The sequence below is a fragment of the Gouania willdenowi genome, chromosome 1, assembly GCF_900634775.1.
Source record: "Gouania willdenowi chromosome 1, fGouWil2.1, whole genome shotgun sequence".
NCBI lineage: Eukaryota > Metazoa > Chordata > Actinopteri > Blenniiformes > Gobiesocidae > Gouania > Gouania willdenowi.
Window position 1 is genome coordinate 40733736 of NC_041044.1, and position 24848 is coordinate 40758583.

Genomic DNA, 24848 nt, shown 5'->3' on the forward strand with positions numbered 1-24848 from the left:
AGTTCTTCCTTTCGGTACCACTTGTAGTCGCTGCTGTGCGATTTATGCCCTGCAAACCCATGTAAAAGATGACCAACAATCAGACAAAGATGTGCTGTGTTCAGTAAACAATGCTTCTATGTTGATAATTGCTCTCAAAGTTTTCTTTCAGCTCAAACACTCCTTGTTAAACTAAGAGCCACTCTTTCAGCAGGAGGCTTCGACCTCCATCAATGGGCAAGCAATGATCCTAATGTCATCAACCACTTACCTAGAGATGCAAGGTCTGAAAGCTGTGAACTTTGGCTGTCTGAAGAAAGGGCTGACCCCCAGGAGCGCACACTTGGACTGCTCTGGAACTGTAAACCTTACCAATTTGGTTACAAATTCAAGTCTGTGGAGACACACCCTCATTACCATACATCACATCTATAGAGTCCTTGCACATCTGTATGACCCTTTAGGCTACCTCCTACCTTTCACAACTCGTGCAAAAGCTCTGGTTCAACAACTGTGGAGGACAGAGAGAGATTGGGATGTCTCCTTCTTCACCATGACATTTTTACAGCTTAGAATTCCTTGGGAGGAAGAACTACACAACACCTATCTCAAATCACCATTCCTCGCTGTTACACTTCTAAGAACATGGATGACCCAGAAACAATTCGAGACATCCACATCTTTTGTGATGCTTCTGAACAAGCCCTATGTGTGAGTGGTTGCATATTTTAGATCAGAGGATAGCAAAGGCCAAGTGGAGCGGAGTTTCATACTTGCTCGTTTCCGTGTCTCGCCAAAACGGCAGCTGTTCAGTGCCAAGCACTTGGCTATGTATCTTTAGACATTGCAGATGTTGATCCAGTCACCCCCACCTTCTCGTTATGGGACGACATGATGCATCAATCCCTCTGGGTATCTTATCCAGATTCTGAACTCCTCAGTCGACGGCGTTGGCGCCATACACAGATACTGTCTGACCATTTCTGGAAACATTTTAAATTAAAATCCTACCTACCATCACTACAATATGGCAGAAATGGAAAAGGGACAAACCAAGAGGTCAGTTGAACTGTCGTTATGATCCTTGATCCCCAACTACCAAGAGCTCTTTGGCCTGTAGGAGAAGTGACCCGACTAATCCCAAGTAAAGATGAACTCATCAGGGCAGCTGAAGTTTCTAGTAAAGACAAGACCTACATCAGACCAGTTGCAAAAACTAATCCCACTTCCTTCCCTTCGTGAGGACCTTCTCTAGTTGATTTTTTATTTTATTTTATTTCTCACTAGAAATAAGGGGCGAATCGTAGCAAAGATCACTAGTTTTTTCCTACAGGTTCTCTCTCTCTCTTTTTACTGCACCTCCCTTCAGTACACTTCCTTGTGTTTTTTTTTTCCTTTTTTCCCCCTTGATTGCATGCGGTTTGCATTCTGTCACGATTAGTAGGTTGCATTCACCTGATCAGTGCTTATTTAAGATGGCAGTCCCCTGCACTCAGGTTTGGATCTTCACATGGGGTAGCAGTTCAGCAATGGTAAGGTGTCTTCATTAGGGTTTTAGTTATCAAGTACTTAATTTACCATTATTTCCTTTAGAAAGTAACTTTAAGTTGACTTGTTTATTATTCTAATATTATTTTATTTTGTCTTTCAGCACCGAGGTCAATCATTTCATGTATGTTTTTTTCTGGTACCCACGTTGCCTCCGAAGCTGATCGAATAAACCTCTTGAACTGATATCCAGTCTCATTGTCTGAAAAGGGCATTCTGACCCGATGCCCATGGTGACAGCCCCTTTCATTAGAATCCTTCACCACAGTTACAGCTACTATCTTTACCAGGAAGCAACTATTTATTCCTGGTTATTGTTTTACGGAGTTTTACTAGACTTTATTTACTGGTGATTAGTTCCTATCTCCTCCGCTCCATGGACCAAAGTGTGTTACTGTTGAGCTGTTGCTTCAAAACAATCAAAATAAAGGTGAAAACAGTTCTCATGTGTTTTCTTCTGTGTTACAGCCAACAATAAAATGTTGGTTGTGTGTTTCTCCCAATAGACGTTATCGACGCGATACGTCATGTTAGCTCCCTGTTCTATCAGAGCCTTCCAACCTCCCTGACTTAAGTGGAATTATCTAAAGCCAAATAAACTGGATTTTCATGTAAACCTCAGTTTGGGAATTACTATTGCCATGTAAAATGAAGCAGAAAACTTTAATTCCGAATGATTTAATGCAGAAAAACTCATTCCGAATAAAAAAATCATCATGTAATCGTTGGTACTGAGGAGTTTAGAACAGCCGTTCTGAGAGTCACGTGACAAGCTGAGAAAATTCAACATGGCGGCTCGCTGCCGTGACTAGTTTACCGATCCTGTTTACTTGCACATATTAACGATTTTTACCGTTAAATCAACGCCACCAACGAGAGCCGACCACGCGCCCTCTCACCAGCCAGAGTGGAGGACCTCGAGGACTTCATCGATAGATATTACGCTGAGTACGTGATGGAGTCCGGACCAAAAGCCAGTACATCAGGTAAGTCGGCGAAGCGCCGGAAAAACGATTCGGCTACCAATACGTCAGACCTTGAGGTAGAATCCCACACGGAACTCCTACAAACCATAATTAAGAGGCTGGATGTGCTCGATTTATTGCACCGAGACGTTCAGGAAATGAAAGTCAGCCTGGAATTTGCCTATCAACAAATCCAGGACCTACAAAAAGATAACCATGATATCCATTCGGCTTTATCTGCGGTGAGCTCCGAGGTAAAAGAGCTGAAAAAAAGAAAACAAGTTTCTTAAAGAATCAGTCCTGGATATCCAATCTTGCAGTATGAGAGACAACGTAATATTCTCAGGTATTCCAGAAACCCCCAACGATGACCCACATGCTCTGTTGAAAGACTTCATGTCGTCGGCGCTTAAAATCCCGGCAGAAACCGTGAAAAACATCACATTTCACCGTGTCCATCGCCTTGGACCACGTAGAGGAAACCGGCCACATCCCATCATTGCCAAATTTGAGCACTTTCAACAGAAGATCCAGGTTAAAAGTAAAGGTCGGGAACTTAAAGGTACTCAATTCGGCATGAACGATCAATTCCCTCGGGAAATAAACGAACGTCGAAAAACCCTGTATCCTATTTTTAAGGAAAACCGAAAGAAAGGCAAAAATTCCAAACTGGTCGTAGACAAGCTTTACATAGATGGTGAACTGTTTAGGGACTTAAACATCACCCCCTGGCTCTACTGAGAAAGACAAATCTAAAAATAATAATAATAATGAAGTAAAAAAAAACAAAAAAAAAACACAGGTGTTATGTGAGTTAACATTGAAAGGATAATTCTCCACTTATGGTGAAGCTAAGGTAGCATTTAAAAAAAAAAAAAAAAAAGTTATATGTTGTATGTGTGTGTATGTATATATATATCCGTACATTAAAAAAAAAAAAAAAAAGAAAGAAAGCAAATAAAAACAATAAATACATTTAAAAAAAAAAAAAAAAAAAGTGTGTCTGTAGATGTGTGTATGTGTATGTATATATATATATATATATATATATCTGTGTGTATGTGTATGTATATATATATATATATATATGTGTGTGTTTATATGTGTATGTAGATGTGTGTATGTGTGTGTATGTGTATGTATGTATATGTATGCATATGTGTATGTATGTCTCTGTTTCTGTCTTGTCTCTCTGTTGCCTCTTCATCTCTCTTATATATATATATATAAAAATAGAGGAAATAAATATAAAATAATGATAACTCCAAAAATAAAAAAAAAATAAATAAAAAAATAAATAAAAATATATATAACAATAATAATAATTAAAATAAATAAATACATAAAGATAATAATAACACTAAAATAAAAACATGGATAGGTATATATAGACACGTGTGTGTATGTATGTATGTTTGTATGTATGCTACATATTGGCTTAGATTTTGGTAAACACTTTTTGGCACGTACTCTCTCACAGGACACTCTCTACCCTCATGTCAACTCACTCGTCTCGAACCCCTCACTCTTTTTTTGTTTCATACTCACTCAACACCACAACACCCCCCACCTCCTATACCTCCTATAATTACCCCTTGCTCCTTTTACTCTTTTGATATTGGATGTTGTCGTTGTATGTTTGTGCTTTTCACTAACCTATTCGATCCAGTCCTTTACCCCGTGGTGCTATCGCATGATAAATGTGTCTCCTCTTCTTTTTTTTCTTGCATCCAAGCTTTTTACAACACAGTTGTGCACAAATGCTCACAGATTCTCACTTATGCTCACACCTGTATGGACTAACATTCACCTTATACTATGTATCAGTTTACAGTAACTTCTTGGAATGTGCGTGGCATTCGCTCGCAGGCTAAAAAGATTAAGATATTTGACTATGTATCAAGATTAAATGCAGACATTGTCTTCTTTCAAGAAACTCACTTACTTAAATCAGAAGAAAAATCCCTGACAGATTCAAATTTTAACAAGATATATAATTCATGTTTCAATTCCAGACAAAGAGGAGTCTCGGTTCTTCTCAACAAAAGGTTACCCGTTAACATAATCAACCTCCGTCATAGACCCAGAGGGTAGATATATTATTATCAAAGTAGTAATCTATAACAAATGTTTCACAATTCTAAATATATATGCCCCCAATAATGATGACCCTGATTTTTTCCATAGAATTTTCTCAGAGCTTTCAGACCTTTCTGCAGACTCATCTTTAATCATCGGAGGTGACTTCAATCTGGTGCTCAACACATCATTGGACAGATCTAGTAAGTGCTCAAATACAAAAACCATCTCGATCCGCTAAAGTATTAATGGATTACATGGAAGATCTTGGAATAGGAGATGTATGGAGACTGAATAACCCAACTAAAAAGAATATACCTTCTTCTCCCCCGTGCATAAATCCTTCTCCCGAATTGACTTTTTTCTTTCAAATAATTCCATCGTACATAAGATTTCCTCTAAAATACATCCTATAATTATTAGCGATCATGCCCCAATATCCCTCTCCCTGCAGTGTGACTCTAATCAGAAAGTATCCTCTCTATGGCGCTTTAACACCTCATTACTTAATGACAGTAAACTTGAAAAAATTATAAGAAAACAATGGGAGGACTTTCTATTGACAAACGACTCCCCGGAAATATCACCGTCCTTACTCTGGGAAACTGGCAAGGCTGTCATTAGAGGGAAGATTATATCATACTCTTCTTTTAAGAAAAAACAGGAACAGATAACAGAAAAAACAACTGAAGAAAAGATCAAAAAACTTACGGAAGAATACGCAGCTAACCCGTCTGAACTTTTATGGGAAAAACTCCAAAATACAAAACTTAATCTGAATATCATCTTATCTAAAAAAAACCGACTTCATTTTGCAACAATTAAGATACAAAAACTTTGACTACAATAATAAATCAGGCAAATATTTAGCAAATCAGCTCAAACACAATAAAGAAAATTCCTTTATAGCAGCAATTTCTGATAATGCAGGTCAAACTTTAAACCTACCTCAGGACATTAATAACATTTTTCATGATTATTATCAAAACTTATACTCATCAAATTTAAACCCTGACCCGGAAGATATTAAAACCTTTCTTAATAAACTAAACCTACCACAGCTCACTATAGATCAGAAAACCACCTTAGACTCACCATTAACCTTACAAGAATTACAAAATGCTTTAGACAGCATGTCAACAGGCAAAGCACCAGGTCCAGATGGGTTCCCTGCTGAATTCCTAAAACATTTCTGGTCAATGCTGGCTCCACTATTTTTCAGAGTAGTAACAGAGATCAAAAATAAAGGTCATGTAGGAGGTCACATGAATACAGCGAACATTAAATTGTTACTTAAACCAGACAAAAACCCCATATTACCCTCAAGCTATCGTCCCATCTCACTTATTAACACAGACTTAAAAATTATTTCCAAAGCACTCACATCCAGGTTAGAGAAAGTAGTACAGTCAATTATACACCAAGACCAGACAGGATTTATTAAAAATAGACACTCCACAGACAATGTGAGAAGACTGTTTAATATGATCAACATGGCACAGAACTCTAAAAGGAAAAAAATAATCTTGTCACTCGATGCAGAAAAAGCATTTGATAGAGTAAACTGGTCGTTCCTCCTAGCTGTCCTTGGCAAATTTGGCTTCGGAGAATCATTCATCCAATGGATCTCCACCCTGTACAATAAACCTAAGGCTTCAGTAACCACAAACAAAATAACATCCCAAAGCTTCACACTGCAGAGGGGAACCAGACAAGGCTGTCCACTCTCACCTTTGCTTTTTGCAATATTCGTTGAACCTCTCGCAGCAACTGTACGTCAGAACTCTGTTATTAAAGGAATCCACTCATCCATCTCAGAACACAAAATTAATCTTTACGCGGATGACATCTTACTCTATTTGGAAGAACCACAATCCTCTTTGGAGGAAGTATTTAATCTAATAAACAGCTTCTCTAAATTATCAGACTATTCCATTAACTGGACAAAATCATCAATCCTCCCTTTGACAAAAAATTCATGGAATCCTGCAAACCAAAATCCACAACACCCCTCCACCACAAATACAATTAGATATCTAGGCTTAAATATATCACCAAACTTAAATGAATTAATTAAACTAAATCATGATCCGATGTTGGACAAAGTCACAGAAGATCTGCGGAGATGGAACAATCTCCCCATCTCACTACTTGGCAGGATAGCCTCAGTTAAAATGAAAATCTTACCTAAAATAAACTACCTGTTCTCAATGATACCACTAAAACCACCAAAACAATGGTTTCAAAAGATTAGACTCTGCAACTACAAAATTCTATGCTAGAAATAAAAAACCTAAAATAAGCCTTTCAACCCTTCAAAAAAACAAAGACGAGGGTGGTTTAGAAGCCCCTAATTTCATGCATTATTACTTAGCAAAACAAATATTATATTTAACAGAATGGCTAAAACCAAAAGAATACTACAACACCTGGCTAGAAATAGAACAGTTAGACTGCAAACACATTAAACTCTCTGATCTCCCTTTTATCACTGCGACCCTCAAACATCACAACTGCTTTAAAAACCCACTAATTGCCTCCACACTGACTGCATGGTGGAAAGCCCTGGACATCACAAATGTTCAATTAAAAACTAGTATACTGTCTCCAATCTGGCACAACCCCGACTTTAAAAATAAAAAAACACCACTTTATCTGAAGACATGGGAAGAGAGTGGAATCACTCACCTCCAAGACCTCTTTGAAAATGACAAGCTTAGGACATATAATAATCTAACCCAAGCTTTTGGTATAAATAAATGTAACTTTCTACAGTACTTACAAGTAACAGAAACAATAAAGAAAACTACTCCACTAGACTTAACTACTTTACAACCTCCAGAACTGGCTATATATATGAAAAAAATCTAAACAAATCAAAAAACTCTCAAAAATATACAGAGCTCTCTCGATCACCAACTGTAATTACTTACCAATCGCTAAGTGGGAGGCCGAACTCTCAATCACCCCGAGCATTGATTTCTGGACAGAAATTTGTCGTAATACTTTTAAGATGACGAAAAACACATCTTCAGCTAATTCAATACAAGGTCCTCCACAGATCCCACATTACCCAACAGAAAATGCATAAAATGGGCTTCTCCTCAACAGACATCTGCTCTCAGTGCACCCAGAATACAGCGGATTCCTATTTACATGCCTTATGGCTTTGCTCCCCAGTGCAACACTTTTGGATTCTAATTACTGAAAAACTGTCCTCCATTTTGGACTGCAGAATTCCTTTATCTCTAAATCTTTGTCTGATAGGAGACCTGACAATGCTTCAACTTCCCGCAAACCGATCACAATCAATCCTTGCGGCACTAGCCATAGCAAAAAAAAACAATATTACTAAATTGGAAAGACAAAAAATCCTTAAACATAAACCAATGGCAAAATCTCCTCACAGAATTTATCTCCATGGAAAAGATGTCTGCTCTCAGAAAACAAAAAAAAATAATGTGCTTTGAGGAGCGTTGGACTCCTTTTTTAATTGCATTAAATCTAAATTTTTAAAGCCTCATGATCTAGCCTGCAAGCGACTGCCAGCACCACTTTTTACTAACGCACTAGTCCAACTGTAGGCCTGGGCCGCCTTTGGGCCTCTGGGGTAGTCCTGGATGGGGTGGGGGGTCTGGGGGTTGGGGGTTGGATTGGTGGCGTGGTGCGCTGGGTCCTTGGCTCCTTGGGGCTTTCTCGGGTGTGTATGGGGGGGGCGATGGTTGCCTCTCGGTTTGGGATCTTGGGGGCGTTCGGGGGGCTGCTTGGCCGTGTGGTGGTCGCCGGGGGCCCCCGGATTGCCCGCTCTTGCTGCTGGCCTGGCTGCTTCCGGGGCCCGGGGGCGGCTCGTGGGGTTTTGCAGTGGCGGTTCTTGGAAATACATTTGTCATGGATGCACTGGCCTTGGGCTGTGGATAACACTCATACTGGGCTCACCACAGACACGTTGTTCCCAAATACCCTGTTTTATGGAATTTCCACTCACTTCTTCCTCTGCTCACAGCCACCACCATTATTCCTAAGCCGCACACTGGTCACCAAACTGGCTTGATAACTCAACAATAAGCACAATATACACAACCACAATTTCAACATCGCATCACTTGAAATCTATCGACTACTCCCCACCCATTCCATTTCCTATCTTGTATTCCTCTTCCCTGTCAACTTCCCCACCCCTCTCCAACCCCTCACCTTGGTGTAACACTGCCCTCTCTTTTTTTACATCCTCCCTTTAATAAAGTATTTCTTACCCTTCCCTAGGGAGGGCTGGTGATGGTCACAATTATGCAATGAAATAAATAAATTTATTTAATTGCAATAACAAAATATGCATTGCTGTTAAAAGATTGCACTTCTTGTAGTGTTAACCTTCGACAGAATGTGCAGACAAGAGAAAAAAAAAAAAGAACAGCCGTTGCTATGCCGGGGAAGAACCCCACATCACAGAACATCAAAGGAAGAGCAAGAAGTAGAACTCTAAAAAAAGAACAAAAGGCAGAACTAAAAACCCAGAGCTCATAGAGCAGTCACTTCCTCAGGAGAGAAAAAACAGAGTGAAAGCTCAAAGCTGCAGATAGGAGAGAATAGGAAACAGCTGGAACAACCCCTGATTCAAAGAAAGACTCATACGTCCCGGAATTAACATCCTTCCCACAAATAAGACACAGCCCTGAGCTACTCTTAAACGGTAAATCTCATGTTACAACCATCTTTAGGCACAAAGGACAATCTAACAACAAGTGTTTTGCTTAATGATTCTGATTCTTCTCTCCTTTAATATGTCTTTGTTGTGTTTTAATATATGAATCTGTCTTTATATTATTTTGTGTATCTTTCTTTAATTTAGTATATTTCTTTCAGTAATATTGTATACTTTTTCTCCCATTTTATGTTTTTGTCTTTTGTGTACGTTATTTATTTTTGTTTATCTTGGTATTTGTTTGATGTAATCCTGTATATTTTTCAGTGGTTTGGTTATCATTTTGTTTGTTGTCATTTTTGTGTGTGTATTTTAATAATCTTTTTGTGTGTTTTAAGAGTAATTTTGTGCATTGTTTTGCTCTTGTTTTGTGTATTTATGTCATTTTGTATGTTTATGCTAACGGCAGCACAAAATTAGACCAAAGGCTGCCTGTGGCTCCTGTGCCACCAGTGTCCCATGTCTGGACACGTGTGACACTTCAATAGTGACTCAGAAGCAAGGTTGGAGTCAATTTTAATTGTAATCACGCAATTGATAATTACAATTATGGCCTAATCATAAATGTAATTTTAAAAATAGTTACTGTCATAATTGTAATTAAAATGTAATTGAGTTTAGATAATTGACTGTCATTGTAATTGCCATGCAAATTATCTAAAAACTATCAAGTATAAGTTGTCAGTAAAAAGTTTCAAAAACAAAACAAAAAACTGTTAATTATAATTTAACACAAAACTGGGGAGCCATGTTACAGTTCTACACATACAGTATGTAGTTAGCAATTATTAAAATATGTTCCATATCAAGCTTTCCCACATTTTACCATTTAATAAAAATGGCTCGGACACCCACACCAAAAATATTAAAATCTATATTTTCATTGATTAGGAAGTCTTAAGATAACCAAGAGATAGGAAAGTAATTAGATGATATATATTTATTTTAGTGTATTTTACAGCTAATTTAGAACCTGTTATCATGCGAAATAAAAAAAAATAAATAAAAGTTAACCTTTCTCTTGTGTTAGCTTTCTGTTAGCATCTCATATGATAATGGGTCTTAAAAAGGACATGTCATGCATTTAAATCCTTCCTTTTTACATATAAATCATACAGTTGTGGTCTATATAAAGCTGAACTGCAATGCTTGGGTCTGAATTCCTCATTATTATAGCTCCACAGGCCCCTTTTCTACGACTTTTCTGATGTGCTTCTGAGAGCAACTCGTTTTGGTGCGGCCTCTTTAAAAGCAAATGAGACACTTCATACCCCGCACCCTCTCCAGGTTGCAGAGGTGACACTTGGTTCAACTCCACCCTGTTCGGCCATTTTTGTAGTTTGATAAAAGAGATACGATTATCTAGTGGCGCAAAAACTTTTTATTCACACGTTATTTACAAAATATCAACAACGAAAGACTTGTCCATCCAGCCTTACATGTTCGAGCCAGAGTCGGACCCAGCGGAGCGAGATGAAAATGAAGCGAGCACACAGCGCTATCATATGAAGGCGGTGCAACTGCTAATGCTAACAAAATAATGACAGGGACGTCTTATCACACTTTTTAGCGTTATTTACAGCTTACCAAAGTGAAAGATGGAAGGAATTGACCCCTCAATCAGACAAAGTCTTTCAGCAAATCCTTCTTGCTGAAGCAGTCATCCTTGAAGTGCTTCACGCACACAAAAACGACCTTACCCACAGATGTGGGTACATTTCTGTGAAAAATAAAACTCAACCAGGCACTTCGAAAAGGTTCTGATGCTGGGAGACGGTGTAATGAAGCGTGTGGGTTACTACATCCAACAACCGAACAATTTGACTTATCCTCTCGTAACTTCACCATCCTTCAGCTTGGACTACAAAATTGCAGCGAGAAATAAAAATGGCGGATTGCTCGAAGTGTTGGGCCTGGAGTCGATGTCCTAATTTGGCAGTTCTGCTGCAAATACTGTGACGTTATTGTTTAAAAAACATAATAGAGAATAGAAAAATTGAAACAGATTGCAAAATACAACCAAAACAGAATATAAAGAAATAAACGGAGCACCTGAAGAGACGAATGCATTTAAGGGCTAAAAAAGTGGATTTAGCATCATATGTCCCCTTTAAGTCAGTTGTAAATTATACTTTTAAGATAGTAAAATGTGGGAAAACTTGATATAAAGATTTTAATAATTGTTCACTACATATGTGTAGAACATGGTAATCTAGTTTGTTTTAGTCGTACATGTTTTCTTGTGTTTCAGGTTGTTTACCAAAGCAGTGACAGTGTACCAGTCATGAAGAGTGGGAATGAGATTGTCATGGATCAGTCCATGAAGAAAAAAAACTGACCTCCAACCGCCTGCTGATGAGTGGTTTGATATCTTCAGAGATGGTCTGCTAAAGAAAAAGGTGCTACAGCCTGGAGGAGGAAGAGACAGTTGGCCACAAGTTGGACAGATTGTGAAGATTAGTCTAAAAACACGTCTGTTGGATGGGACGCTGGTCGAGGAGCTGCCGGAGTTCTGGTTCACTCTGGGAAACAAAGAAGTAATCCCAGCACTGGATGTGGTGGTGCAACTCATGGGAATGGGAGAGAAGGCACTCATCCAGACAGATGAAAGATATGCATATGGACTCAGTGGAAATCTTTACCCTGAGATTCCGTCAGGGGCTGATCTGTCACTTGAAGTGAAGCTGCTAGAAGCTACTGATGCTCCAGACCTGAAGCTGCTGTCCCCCACTGAGAAGATTGCTTTGGCCACCTGCAAGAAGGAGCAAGGCAATGTCCTTTATCGGTGCAGAGCCTACGAGTACGCCATCCACAAATATAACAGTGCCGTGAAAATAACAGAGTCCATTTCTGAAGATGATATTAGTTCTGAAGAGGAGAACGAGCTGATGGAAGTGCAAGTGAAATGTTTGAACAACATGGCTGCTTCTATGCTGAAACTAGAACAATATGATGTAGCGCTACAGTGCTGCTACGCAGTGCTCACATATCAGCCTGAAAATGTGAAAGCACTTTTCCACACGGGCAAGGTCCTGGCCTCGCAGGATAAATATTCAGAGGCCATTCAAACACTACAGAAGGCCCTGGAGCTGGAGCCACACAACAAAACGGTCCACGATGAGCTCTACACGATGATGAAAAAGCACCGTGAGCATGAAGCGGCAAAGCAGGCCATGGATGAGAAGATGTTGGAGGACCCGTCCGGCACCCACAAACACCAGGCCATGGATGAGAAGATGTTGGAGGACCCGTCCGGCACCCACAAACACCAGGCCATGGATGAGAAGATGTTGGAAGACCCGTCCGGGACACACAAACACCAGGCCATGGATGAGAAGATGTTGGAGGACCCGTCCGGCACCCACAAACACCAGGCCATGGATGAGAAGATGTTGGAGGACCCTTCCGGGACACACAAACACCAGGCCATGGATGAGAAGATGTTGGAGGACCCGTCCGGCACGCCCACACACCAGGCCATGGATGAGAAGATGTTGGAGGACCCATCCAGCACCCAAAAACACCAGGCCATGGATGAGAAGATGTTGGAGGACCCATCCAGCACCCAAAAACACCAGGCCATGGATGAGAAGATGTTGGAGAACCCGTCCAGCACCCAAAAACACCAGGCCATGGATGAGAAGATGTTGGAGAACCCGTCCAGCACCCAAAAACACCAGGCCATGGATGAGAAGATGTTGGAAGACCCGTCCGGGACACACAAACACCAGGCCATGGATGAGAAGATGTTGGAGGACCCGTCCGGCACCCACAAACACCAGGCCATGGATGAGAAGATGTTGGAGGACCCGTCCGGCACCCACAAACACCAGGCCATGGATGAGAAGATGTTGGAGGACCCATCCGGCACCCAAAAACACCAGGCCATGGATGAGAAGATGTTGGAGGACCCGTCCGGCACCCAAAAACACCAGGCCATGGATGAGAAGATGTTGGAGAACCCGTCCGGCACCCAAAAACACCAGGCCATGGATGAGAAGATGTTGGAGAACCCGTCCGGCACCCACAAACACCAGGCCATGGATGAGAAGATGTTGGAGGACCCGTCCGGCACCCACAAACACCAGGCCATGGATGAGAAGATGTTGGAGGACCCATCCAGCACCCAAAAACACCAGGCCATGGATGAGAAGATGTTGGAGGACCCGTCCAGCACCCAAAAACACCAGGCCATGGATGAGAAGATGTTGGAGAACCCGTCCAGCACCCAAAAACACCAGGCCATGGATGAGAAGATGTTGGAGAACCCGTCCAGCACCCACAAACACCAGGCCATGGATGAGAACATGTTGGAGGACCCGTCCAGCACCCACAAACACCAGGCCATGGATGAGAACATGTTGGAGGACCCGTCCAGCACCCAAAAACACCAGGCCATGGATGAGAAGATGTTGGAGGACCCGTCCAGCACCCACAAACATCAGGCCAAGTCAGCATGGGGTTTGAGCTGGAAGTGGCTGCTTGGTGCCACTGTAGTAGCCATTGGCGGCATCGCTCTGTCTGTGGCCATCTATGCTAGAAAGTGATTCAAGAACTGTAGTAACGACATGACTTAAACACTGGAGCACATCTGGCAGTGCATTCTGACCATGTGGTCCATGAGGGTGAAAGTATTAATCAGTTTATGACCTCCTCACTGTCACTCTGTTCTCTGTGACAAATGATGTCATCATCCTCTACAGTTACAAGATGCATTTTGTAGGGGAACAAAGGGTAATTAATATTCAAAAATATTAATTATTAATTGGAATATGTTTGTTTGCCAGGAGTGCCATCTGAAACTGAGTTAAAGTGTTTCAGATCACTTGTTTTATTTAATTGTTACAGTTCCCTGTTTTTGTAGTGGGTTCTTGTCATTAGGAATAGAGGTTTAATAAAAGTTTAAATGTCAATAAAAACAGCGTTTACAATATGTGCATTTTTATTTTACAAGCAGCTATTCACATAGGTTACAAGCATGATGATGATAAATAGGCAGTTTTCACAGGTGTTCAGTTATTTTGACTGATCAGTATCCACATTATGTACACCGATCTTTTGATATGTACACATTATTAATTTTATAATAATAATAATGGCTTGGATTTATATAGCGCTTTCTTTCGCGGAGATTCAAAGCGCGTTACAGAAATCATTATTCATTCACACCAGTCACTCACACGGTCATACCAGTGGTGGTAAGCTACAATGTAGCCACAGCTGCCCTGGGGCAGACTGAGAGGCGTGGCTGCCATTTCGCGCCTACGGCCCCTCTGACCACTAACATACATGCACAATTAATACTCACTCAAGGCAGTGTGGGTAAAGTGCCCTGCCAAAGGACACAACAACGACGACATGTGGTTGGTGATAAAAGGGGGAAGCAGGTCCTGCTTCACCAGGAGGAGTAGTTATTTCTATCCGAGTTGGCTCAACCCGTATGCGATACCGTCTGGGGCTCGTTCACAGGTTCAGGGCTTTCCACGTGCTGCAACATCTGGGAGGAGGCTTTTCGTTCCAAAAATTAACCTTTCGATCAAAGCACTAGGGTTTGGGTCAAAGTTACTTTTGTAGCTATAAAAATGGCTGTGGCTCCAAAAAGGGAAAAACTACTTGGCTGATTCAAAAATGGAGATAAAACCAAAGTCAGTTCAAAGAAGTTCAAATCGCTTCTCAAAAATTCTGCATAACTAAAGTGAAAAACTTCTGACTGTTTAAGACACAAGCAAGCATGAGCTGTTGCTGTTGTGTCACCAAGGCAAAAACAGGATAAGAGAGAGGACTGGATGAGAGAGTAAGGCCTTTTATAAACATGTCAAGAGGTAATCTGATTGGATAAAACACATCTGCAGTGCAGAAGTGAGTGAGACCTGATTGGTTAGCAGAAGGAAGAGGGAGTATTAACGTTCTTGTAAAAATTCAAGATGGTTGGGCAATATCCACATGTGCTTTTAAACAAAGAGTCATAAAACTAGAGGGTGTGTATCGCATGTTAGGGACAAAATGGAGGATGGTGTTTGTGCTACACAATTAGTTTTCTTAAGTCTCTTAAATAAAACTTCTGTAAACATTATGAAAACATTATATGAGTCATATGGTGCTAATTCACCCCTCAAAGTAATTATCCTGTTTACTCTTAATCTGTCTAAATTGATATATAAACTTGTACACTTTACTCAAAATTGTTTCTCGTAAAACTATTGAAAAAATTAAAAAATAAGTGGAGTTTATATCGCCTATTGCCATTTTGGTAGTATGTGTATATATCCATGTACGAGAAAATTTTTACTATGAAATCTGAAATGTATTATTGAATTTGTGTTTAGTGATTACAAATGTGAATGAGAAGCAGAAATTGAGAGGTGTGGCTGCACTCTACAGGTGTGATGCTGTGTATGTGTGGGTGCGTGTCAGTGAGAGGGCATGTTCTGATTGCCTTTCATTGCATGCTATTGTTTTTATGTATTCTTGTTTTTACCTGTACTTTGACTTGTATATTATTTATGTAATCAGGGACTGCAGATGGAAACTAGCTATTCAGCTATAATCTGGTGCAGAACATATCTGTCTTTGAGCTTAATGTCTCTGTGCACTGTCCCTTCAATAAATACTACTACTACTACTACATTTTAAGGAAAAATATTGAGATATGAATATTGGTCCATATCACCCAGTCCTAATGTAACCAAAGCAGTAACGTTTTACCTTGTAAAGGATATTATTGTCCAAACTGTGTGAAATGAGGCATTTAAACACTGCTTAAAGTAATATTTTATTAATATGAGTGCATTACCTCAAAAGCAAATGGAAATCAGAAGACTGATCTGCTGCCTTGTTATGTAGCAAGTGTTGCTTATGCTACACCACTTTAGTTAAAGTAAAAACACTGTGTGACTAAAATAACATGTCAGCCTTTTTATTTGATGTTAATTGTACTTTGATGAATTGCTTACATACAATTTTAAAAATTATTTTAAATGACCTTTTCTTAAATGATCTTTTATTCCTTTTTTCTATTTAGGGCGATGATTTTAAGTAAGTGAATTGGTTTGTTTTATTGGTAAATAACTTTGAAATAGTCTAAATGATTTGAATGAAAAAAAAATTGTAATAAAATTATGATTGTGATTTTACAAAGAAAAGAATTGTGATATTTTTTATCCCATATCGCCCACCCTTAATACATAATACATGGGCTGTAGTCAATTAAGCAAATGGTTGGACTAAAATTACGGTTAAAAAAAAAAAAAAAAAAAAGGTAGAATGAATGATCAGGTGCAGAGAAGGACGAGGACAAAGAAAAACAGACAAATATTTAGTTTTGGCGTTTTGTAGTGCTGATTTGCTTTTAAACACAGACCATTTCTGATATGAACCTTATTCAAGCATGATCAGAACCCGACAAAGTAAAAGTGAAACCTACAGGTCCGACAGACATTAGGTATTTATATCAGAGCCCGACCTGAAGCCAACAATTAAAACATTTTTTCCTCACACAAATGACATAATTGTTTTAGTGGCAAGTCTGCTTTTATTAATAAACAACTGTTAATGTCAACATCAGATCAGCGCACGAGGAAACAAAAGCACATCAAACACAGGTCTGCAGTGAGCCCCGCTGCGCCAGAGACAGCAGTGGATTTATTTACATAATCCAAGCATCAAATAAAAGGACAATCCATGTTCTTGTGCAGAAAAGGGAATGATTCAACAGTGGATGCTTGTGCTTCAAGCCTGTCATAATTTGTTCTCTGTCTGCTCTGAGGACAGTGCACTGTGCTGACAGCTAAGACGCAACAGTTTTTTTTTTTGGTTTTTTTGATGCGCAGCACGCACTCACACAGAGCTGTTGCTAGACATAGAATCATGTTTAGGCATTAATACATTATATTGATATTTAATCCTTATCACCTATATAAGTGCATTGCATTTTTTTTTTTTTTTTAACAGTATTGAAACTGATACTATTGCTGGTCGACCAATAAAAATCTTGGTCGACCACAACGGCATCGACCAATTAGTTGACTAAATGACCAAAGTTGGCAGCCCTAATAAATACAAAAAAAAAAAAAATCATAATAATGTTTTGTTTTTTAATACATTTTACATATGTTTTATTTGCTAGATAAAACAAGCTAACTTACTTCATTTAATTACATTTTGCTCCCAAAGTAGTTTGACTTTCCTCAGCTATAGTTTTTACACACACACACATATATACATATATATATATACACATACATATATACACATACATATATACACATACATATATACATACCCATATTACACATTTTCATTACATGGTGCAAAATGTTTTGGTTGTTTAAGACTTCACCATATGGTTACAGGATTTTTTTAGAGATTAAGTTAAGTGGAAAGGATCCTGTTTGCTGATGTGATTTTGGCTGAATTACACAATATCATTAAAAATGTAATTAAAGTCTATAGTTGATCATCTTCCACTAGAATGATTGATATGTTGACCAATACAAACTAAATATTTGCATTTCCTGAAGAAAATGCAAGTGAGGATGCAGGTGCTGGCCCGCGTCTCAATGCAATAGCTAAGCATTAGCATTAGTTAGCCTTAGCAAAAATGTGTATCAGCATTAGTATTAGCTAGAATTAGTGTCAGCATTTACATTAACATTGGAAAGCATTACCACTAGTTAGCATTAGCATCAGCCTAACCATAGCATTAGCCAAGCAATAGCATTAAAATTAACCTAGCATTAGACTAACGTTAGCAAATAACCTAGCGTTAGAATTATCCTAGTGTTAGCATTACTCTAGCGTAATCATTAACCTAGTGTTAGCATTGGCATTAACATTAACCTAGCATAAGCTGAAAATTAGCAAAAAGGTTGAAATCGTTAAAAAAAAATAAAAGTTGAAATGGTTTGAAAAAGGTTAAAATCAGTTGAAGAATGGCTGGGGATAAAGGGCTTGAAATTTAGTCAAAAGTTACAAATTATAAAAGCGATGGCATAAATCTCGGGAACTTTCTGAATTTTGATAGCCTATTTGTCAAAATTGGACAAATGGTGTGGGAGTAGTTAAAGCATGCTTAATGCATCCTCACTAATAAACATATAATAATATAAAGTAACACTGATGTCCAGAGAAGGAATGCAACATGTCGCTTTGGTAAACAGAGAAAGCTTTGCTATGCTATACCACAAAGGCTGCTGGGTAATATGTAACAGGCCAAAGTGAACGCTGTGGTAAGGAAGCTGGTATTTATAGACGCTGCTCTAAAGAAGAGTGAAACCTGAGCTGTTGGAGTGCAAACTTAACACAGACTTGCTCATTCAGCACTTTAAACTATTTATTAAGAGGATTAAAAACTAAGGAGAAAGTTTGCAATCGAGGGAAAAAGCCAATTTATCCAAACCAAGTGTTTTCTCTTGTACAAATGCCACACACAAACAAAGATGCCTTTCATTGTTTGCATTCATGTCCACATCAGCTGGACATTAAGGGCCTATGCTACGAATCCAGATTAGATTCATCTCTTTTAGCTGGCTTCAACTAACCAAACATTCCCTGTCAGACAGGAGCTGTACTACGAACACTGATCACCTATGATCACAACATGCTAATTGAAGCCAAGTGATTACAGCCTCACTACATGAAAGGGGAGGAGATTGCAGCGTCTGACCAATCATTGGAGAGAACTGTCAGAGAGAGCGTCTTTACAATGAATGGAGGAACAGCTTATGATATTAAACAATTATAATTAATATAAATCTATGATGACAGTGAAGAGCAACAGTGAATTAGTGCAGCGCACAGCAGGAGGCGGAGCTTTTATTCACGCTCAGATCTGATCCACTTCATAACTTGGTACCGACCAGGTTGCTGAAGTTTGAAAATGATGAATAATTAAAATCCATAATTCAGACCAAATATAACCCTGTTGTTACAGAAAAGGCAGGAATGAGAGAAATCAGGCAGGAAGCTGCTGACACTGTTAATGCGCAACAGCGCAAGATTATTTATTATATTAATCCATTAGATGATAGACAGACAGCGCTCTGCAGTTTAACTTTATTACAGCACACGTGTTTCTATTCAAGTGAACCTCTATCACACGCACTGGTATGAGAGCACATTGTGCATGTTCCTGCTGATAATGTCAGCCCCAGCATATGAATTAATGAATGACTTCAGCCTTACGCGCACACAAGCTTCATCAGCTGACTCTACATCAGTCCATTAAATATAAATCTATATCTTTCCTAAAGGATGTCATTGGTAAATGAAAGGATTGCATTTATAATTAATAATCTTCTTTCCTAAACGCAGCTGTCAGATCTGCACCAACCAGGATCTTCTAACAATGGGCAGGTTGTTTTCTAAGAGATCTGATTGGTCAGGAGGCGGGGCTTTAGGACTCGCTAACATCCAAGCCAAAGAAAAACCTGGTCACGACCAGATTCGCTGTTCAGCAATAATTGCCATAGTGATTAAGCTTCAGTGAGCTTAGTAGGACAGCACACACTGATTAAATCCCAGAAGTTAGCGCAATAAGAGGTAATCTAGATTCATAGCTTACACCCTAAGACAGGGGTCTGCAACCTTTACTTTACAGGCAGCCATTTTGCCTCATCTCACCTGGAGTAAAGTCCTCCTGGAGCCAAAGAAATACCTTCTCAATGAAGACAATACAGTGTCGTAAATTCTATACTGTTAATATTATATAGAATAATGTTTGATTTAATTTGATTTATATTTAACTTAAAAACAGTTTAAAGAAAAACAAAATAAATTGACATCAAGAAATAAAACAGAACATAGCATCTCAGTTTACATGAACACAATGTTATATAAATAAGATTTTTTTGGTTAATGTATTTGAAAGGCCACAAAAAGTAACTTGATTTTGATAACACATGATCATGTGGTCAACACATGCTAATTGCTCATTTCTTGCCACACATAAATCATGCATATTAAACCTGCACATTGTCGGTTAAATTAATCTGTTCCCACACAATTAAAATCTCTATTTTCAGAGCCGCAGGTTGCAGACCCCTGCCCTAAAAGGACCTTCTAACCTAGGCAACCACACACACACACACACACACACACACACACACACACACACACACACACACACACACACACACACACACACACACACACACACACACACACACACACACACACACACACACACACACACACACACACACACACACACACACACACACACACACACACACAACACACACACACACACACTCTTACACTCTAGTGGGTAAAGGGAGGGATCCCACATGCAAAGTCTTCTTTGGCTCAAATGAACTTTGCAGTAAATCCTATTTTCTGGTCTACAGCTACATGTCTGCTGCACGTCACCAGGACACTTTAGGGTATTCAGGCTTTAAAGTTCAGCATCAGCTGCTGTCACACCAAACGTCCATCTTTTCGTGGCTGAGTGGATTTTCCTGCTTTTGGTGACCTTTGTGAGCACGTAAGGCAGCGTTCGGATTTTACTGCAACATCTCAAAGCTTCTCCAAAGGAACAACAGCAGTGTTTTTACATACAGTACATGAAGAGCAATAAAGTCAGTGTATTTATTCTAAGTTCATATTAGTTATTAAAGTCTATCATGTTTTGTTAACATTGAAGTAAATCTATATTCAGTATATTATTCAAACAGCTTTAGTACGTCAATTGAGATCAGCTTTGATTAATAGCTTCCTATAAAGCAGAAATGTGCAACTTTTATCACAGCGGGGGCCACAATTATCAATATTTATATGAGCATTTAGAATAACGACCAATCTGAGCATTAATAGAGAAAAGAACAAAGGCTTTGTATTCCTTTGTCGGAAAAAAATAATGAGCTAAAAAAAAAAAAAAAAGCATTAATTACTTTTTTAGCACTCCATACAGCACGGAACCTTTCCCATTTCAAGAGTTCCTGTTATAGCCATAATACTGATGCACAGACTACAATACAAGACGGGAGACTGCTGAGCTGCTCAGCTTTGTTTGCGTTAATTTTGGCTTTTAAAAACACCAGATGGAAAACTAAAGCCTAGTGGTTTGCAAATTGTGAAAGAAAGAGTTTTTCTTACCACCGGAGCTTTACAGCCTCCGCTAGCATCTCAATCCTGAACATGTAGCAGCTAGCACAGACAGCTAGTGCGAACACTTGGACAGTGTTAACTGCTACATGCTGTAAGCACGCAGTGACTGAAAAATGAACAAACTCACTGGATAAATATTATTATGTGAAAAAGAGAGAAAGCAACAAGTTTGGTGTCAGAAAAGTGTTCCTACTGTTTATGATGTGCTCACATATTTTCTATAATTTGGATATTGACTAAAGTACATCAATATGACACGCGGACCTTGGGACTATAGTCTCAAACACAGAGGAATGTAAATGGCTACGGCTGCATCTGTCTAAGTCTGTTAAAAACAATTAACAACTTTATAAAACCACTTTGTTAAATATCAATGTTTTGATCTGCCACAATACTGTGATTCAAATGGAAATACCTCAAGTTGAGGGAGTTTCTCGGCAATTTCTAGGTGCGATTAAAAAGTAGATTAATTAGATTAATTAAGAGCATAATTACTTAATCACAGAATTATTTTAGTCTCTTGGCAGCACTAGAAAAAAACAGTAATATATACAAATAAACAATGATATACCACGTATACATTCTCTAACAACTGTTTCTATACTTCCACTTTCTCAATTATACATCTAGTTAATGAAAATATCTGAGCTGCTGCATATTGTCACTTTGTATTTGTAACACAGTATAACAAACATGATCAAAAATATCTGGGGTTGCCAGAAAATTGTGATATAAAAATGGGGTCATGACAAGAAAAAGGTTGGGAAGCACTGGGTTAGGGTAACGTGAACAGCCTCTAAAAGGTACTCACAGGGTCCACATCGACTCCCTCCCTCGAACACGAAGCCATTAGGCACCGCCCCGTACCGACGCAGCGCTGAAAGCTTCCAGTGGCCGATGACGACAGGAGGTAGGCCTCGGCTCAGAACCAGCAGGTTGTTGCAGAGGTGGAGCGACGCGGAGCCGCTTTGCAGTTTGGTTCCTGGTTCTACGTGGACACTGAACCTGTGTGCTGTAGGTATGAGAAAGGAAAGAAGAACTGGAGTGTTTTACAGAACCACTACCAGTGTAGTCCTCACTGACCTTCTCCCAGACTGTAGCGGACGCGTGAATCCCAGGCCATGAGGGTTTCTCTGCTGCTGAAACCCAGCACCAGGGTGTGTGCCATGCAGAGGATGGAGAGCGTGAAGGACACCCCATCAAACCCAGGCCCTGGTTCCATCCCACAGATACCCTGAGGAAACAAAGCAAACACTCTATTTGAAATTAGAATGTTATATCGGCAGTCTGCAAAAAACAAAAAAAAAAAAATGGTATAGGTTGAAGCAAAAAACAATTCACACCTACCCCATCACAAAAAAGCCTCCCTAAATAATTCAGAAAAATAATTATTACTAAAATAATTATTAGGAAACTAATGACACTACTTTTACAATGAACTGTATATGTACATCTTTGTGAGGAATATATATTGAATGTTTGTACATGCACCTCAAACATACAGTATGTACATACATATACACACATACTGTACATACATATATAGACATGCATGTACATGACATGTACATACATTAATAATATAATATTTAATATTTACTACACAAATGTCATGAATTACATTTTAAAGATAAAATATAGTGTGGCAATATTTCAAATATTAATATTCTCAATTACAATATACCTTTTATTGTTTTTAAGTATTAATATATTTTAAACTAAGGCTGCACAATTAGTAAAATTTTAATCGTGATTGCAATTTTGGTTGCCATGATTAAATTAACTTACTCATTCGCAATATATTATTATTATTATATATTATTGATGTTCGAGGTGAAATTGTTTACTAATTTTAGATTATTTAAAAAGCTTTTTAAACTGGTTTATGTTGCTGCTTTGTTTTGTTTTCCTCAATTACGTTCCCCTGCCCGCTCTGAAATACTTTTCTGCAACTCTTTGCTTGCTTTATATATTATTTGGACAATTTTGAGTTAGATGAGATCTGGGAGTTTAAAATCTGGTATTTTTATTATCACATTCAATTTGCACCATTTCATTCTTCATATCCTCACCAAACAGAGCCCTGATCTAAAATCAAACACTAATGGAGACTTATTCCATGCCAGCTTTCCCTTTAGTTTCTTCGCTTTCAATTCATTAAAATCTATTCATTTTCTTCAAATGTACGCAGAAATATTAGGAGATGATGAGCTTATTAACAAAAAGCTGTCATTTTAAATGAGGAAAATTGTCATTGCTAATTCTATTGCAGTGGAATCAGTATTTCTCCTTCTTTTTTGTGTTTGTTATTCATTCTGCCTGCCCACTGTCACATTAACCTCCTGTCCTCAAACACACTACACCTACAAAAACACACCCTCACACTGTTTGAAGGACATCACAAAAACACATGAGCAGCAGAAATCTGTGTTTAGTCACTGTGATACCATCCATTTAACACTAATCTGTGACAAACGAGATACAGCCATTTTTTTTTTAGACATGGTCAAGTGATCAAAGATCAGTTCTTTCTTCTGAATGATGCAGCTTCTATCATTCATACAAGCTGTAGTAACTAACAGCAATATAGCTGGTGTATAGCGCTTTATCACCACACTGAAGCAGTCCCAAAACGCTTTACATATCAGCTCATTCACCCAATCACTCTCACATTCACACACCAATGGGACAGGACTGCCATGCAAGGCACTAGTCGATCACTGGGAGAAACTTAGGGTTCAGTGTCTTGCCCAAGGACACTTCGACACATAGTCAAGTACTGGGATCGAACCGCCAACCTCTCGATCAGAAGACGACCCTCTACCACCTGAGCCACGGTCGCCCTATGAAGGTTTTAGATCTCATGTATGTAAAGTAATTATCTGAGAATCCGCTGTTGGTTGGTTCTATTCTCTTCGCTGCTTTTATTGCAATGTTAGCTTTGTGTTCACTTCCATCCCACAAGTTATGAGCTACTGTAACAGTCACATTTTCAACATGGGGGAGAATAAAGTTTCTTCTTTTTTATTGAATCAATTTTTTTGAAGTTTCAAACTGACTGGAAAACCCTATTTCCAAACACTCCGAAACCCTCGGAGCATTTACTAGTGAAAAACAAATAAATGATTATAAGACAGAGAAGCACACTACAATATCAGCGAGTGGTGAAATAGCCCAATTTTGGGGTCCAAGAAAGAGTAATTTTTCTTACATTCCCACATGCAGTTATGGGCCAATTAATATAGTAAAAATAAGTATTTTGATTGTCACCCAGGAACCAATGCATATGTGTGACTAATCAGAAAGGATTGTATTCGCCAAGTACAGTTTAAAAATAATTTATCTTGGCAGTTGGTGCAAAAAACACAGTCAACACAAGAAGGCGTTGAAACATGATCCTGTTAGCTTCATTCTTTTCAGTTCGGCCAGTCGCAGATGAAACGACCTTGAGTAGACCTAATTCAGAAACA

At 38.9% G+C, this 24848-nt stretch overlaps 1 protein-coding gene across 1 annotated transcript in view; it reads right to left on the reverse strand.

The window, feature by feature from the left end:
* The window catches only part of dok7b (docking protein 7b), a 131194-nt gene that overhangs the window by 102435 nt on the left and 3911 nt on the right, over positions 1-24848 (reverse strand). The window contains exons 4-5 of the mRNA XM_028453955.1: positions 22462-22612; positions 22190-22390 (exon numbers count right to left, since the gene is read on the reverse strand). Of these exons, the coding sequence (XP_028309756.1) occupies positions 22190-22390; positions 22462-22612 (352 nt within the window). The remainder of the gene's footprint in view (positions 1-22189; positions 22391-22461; positions 22613-24848) is intronic.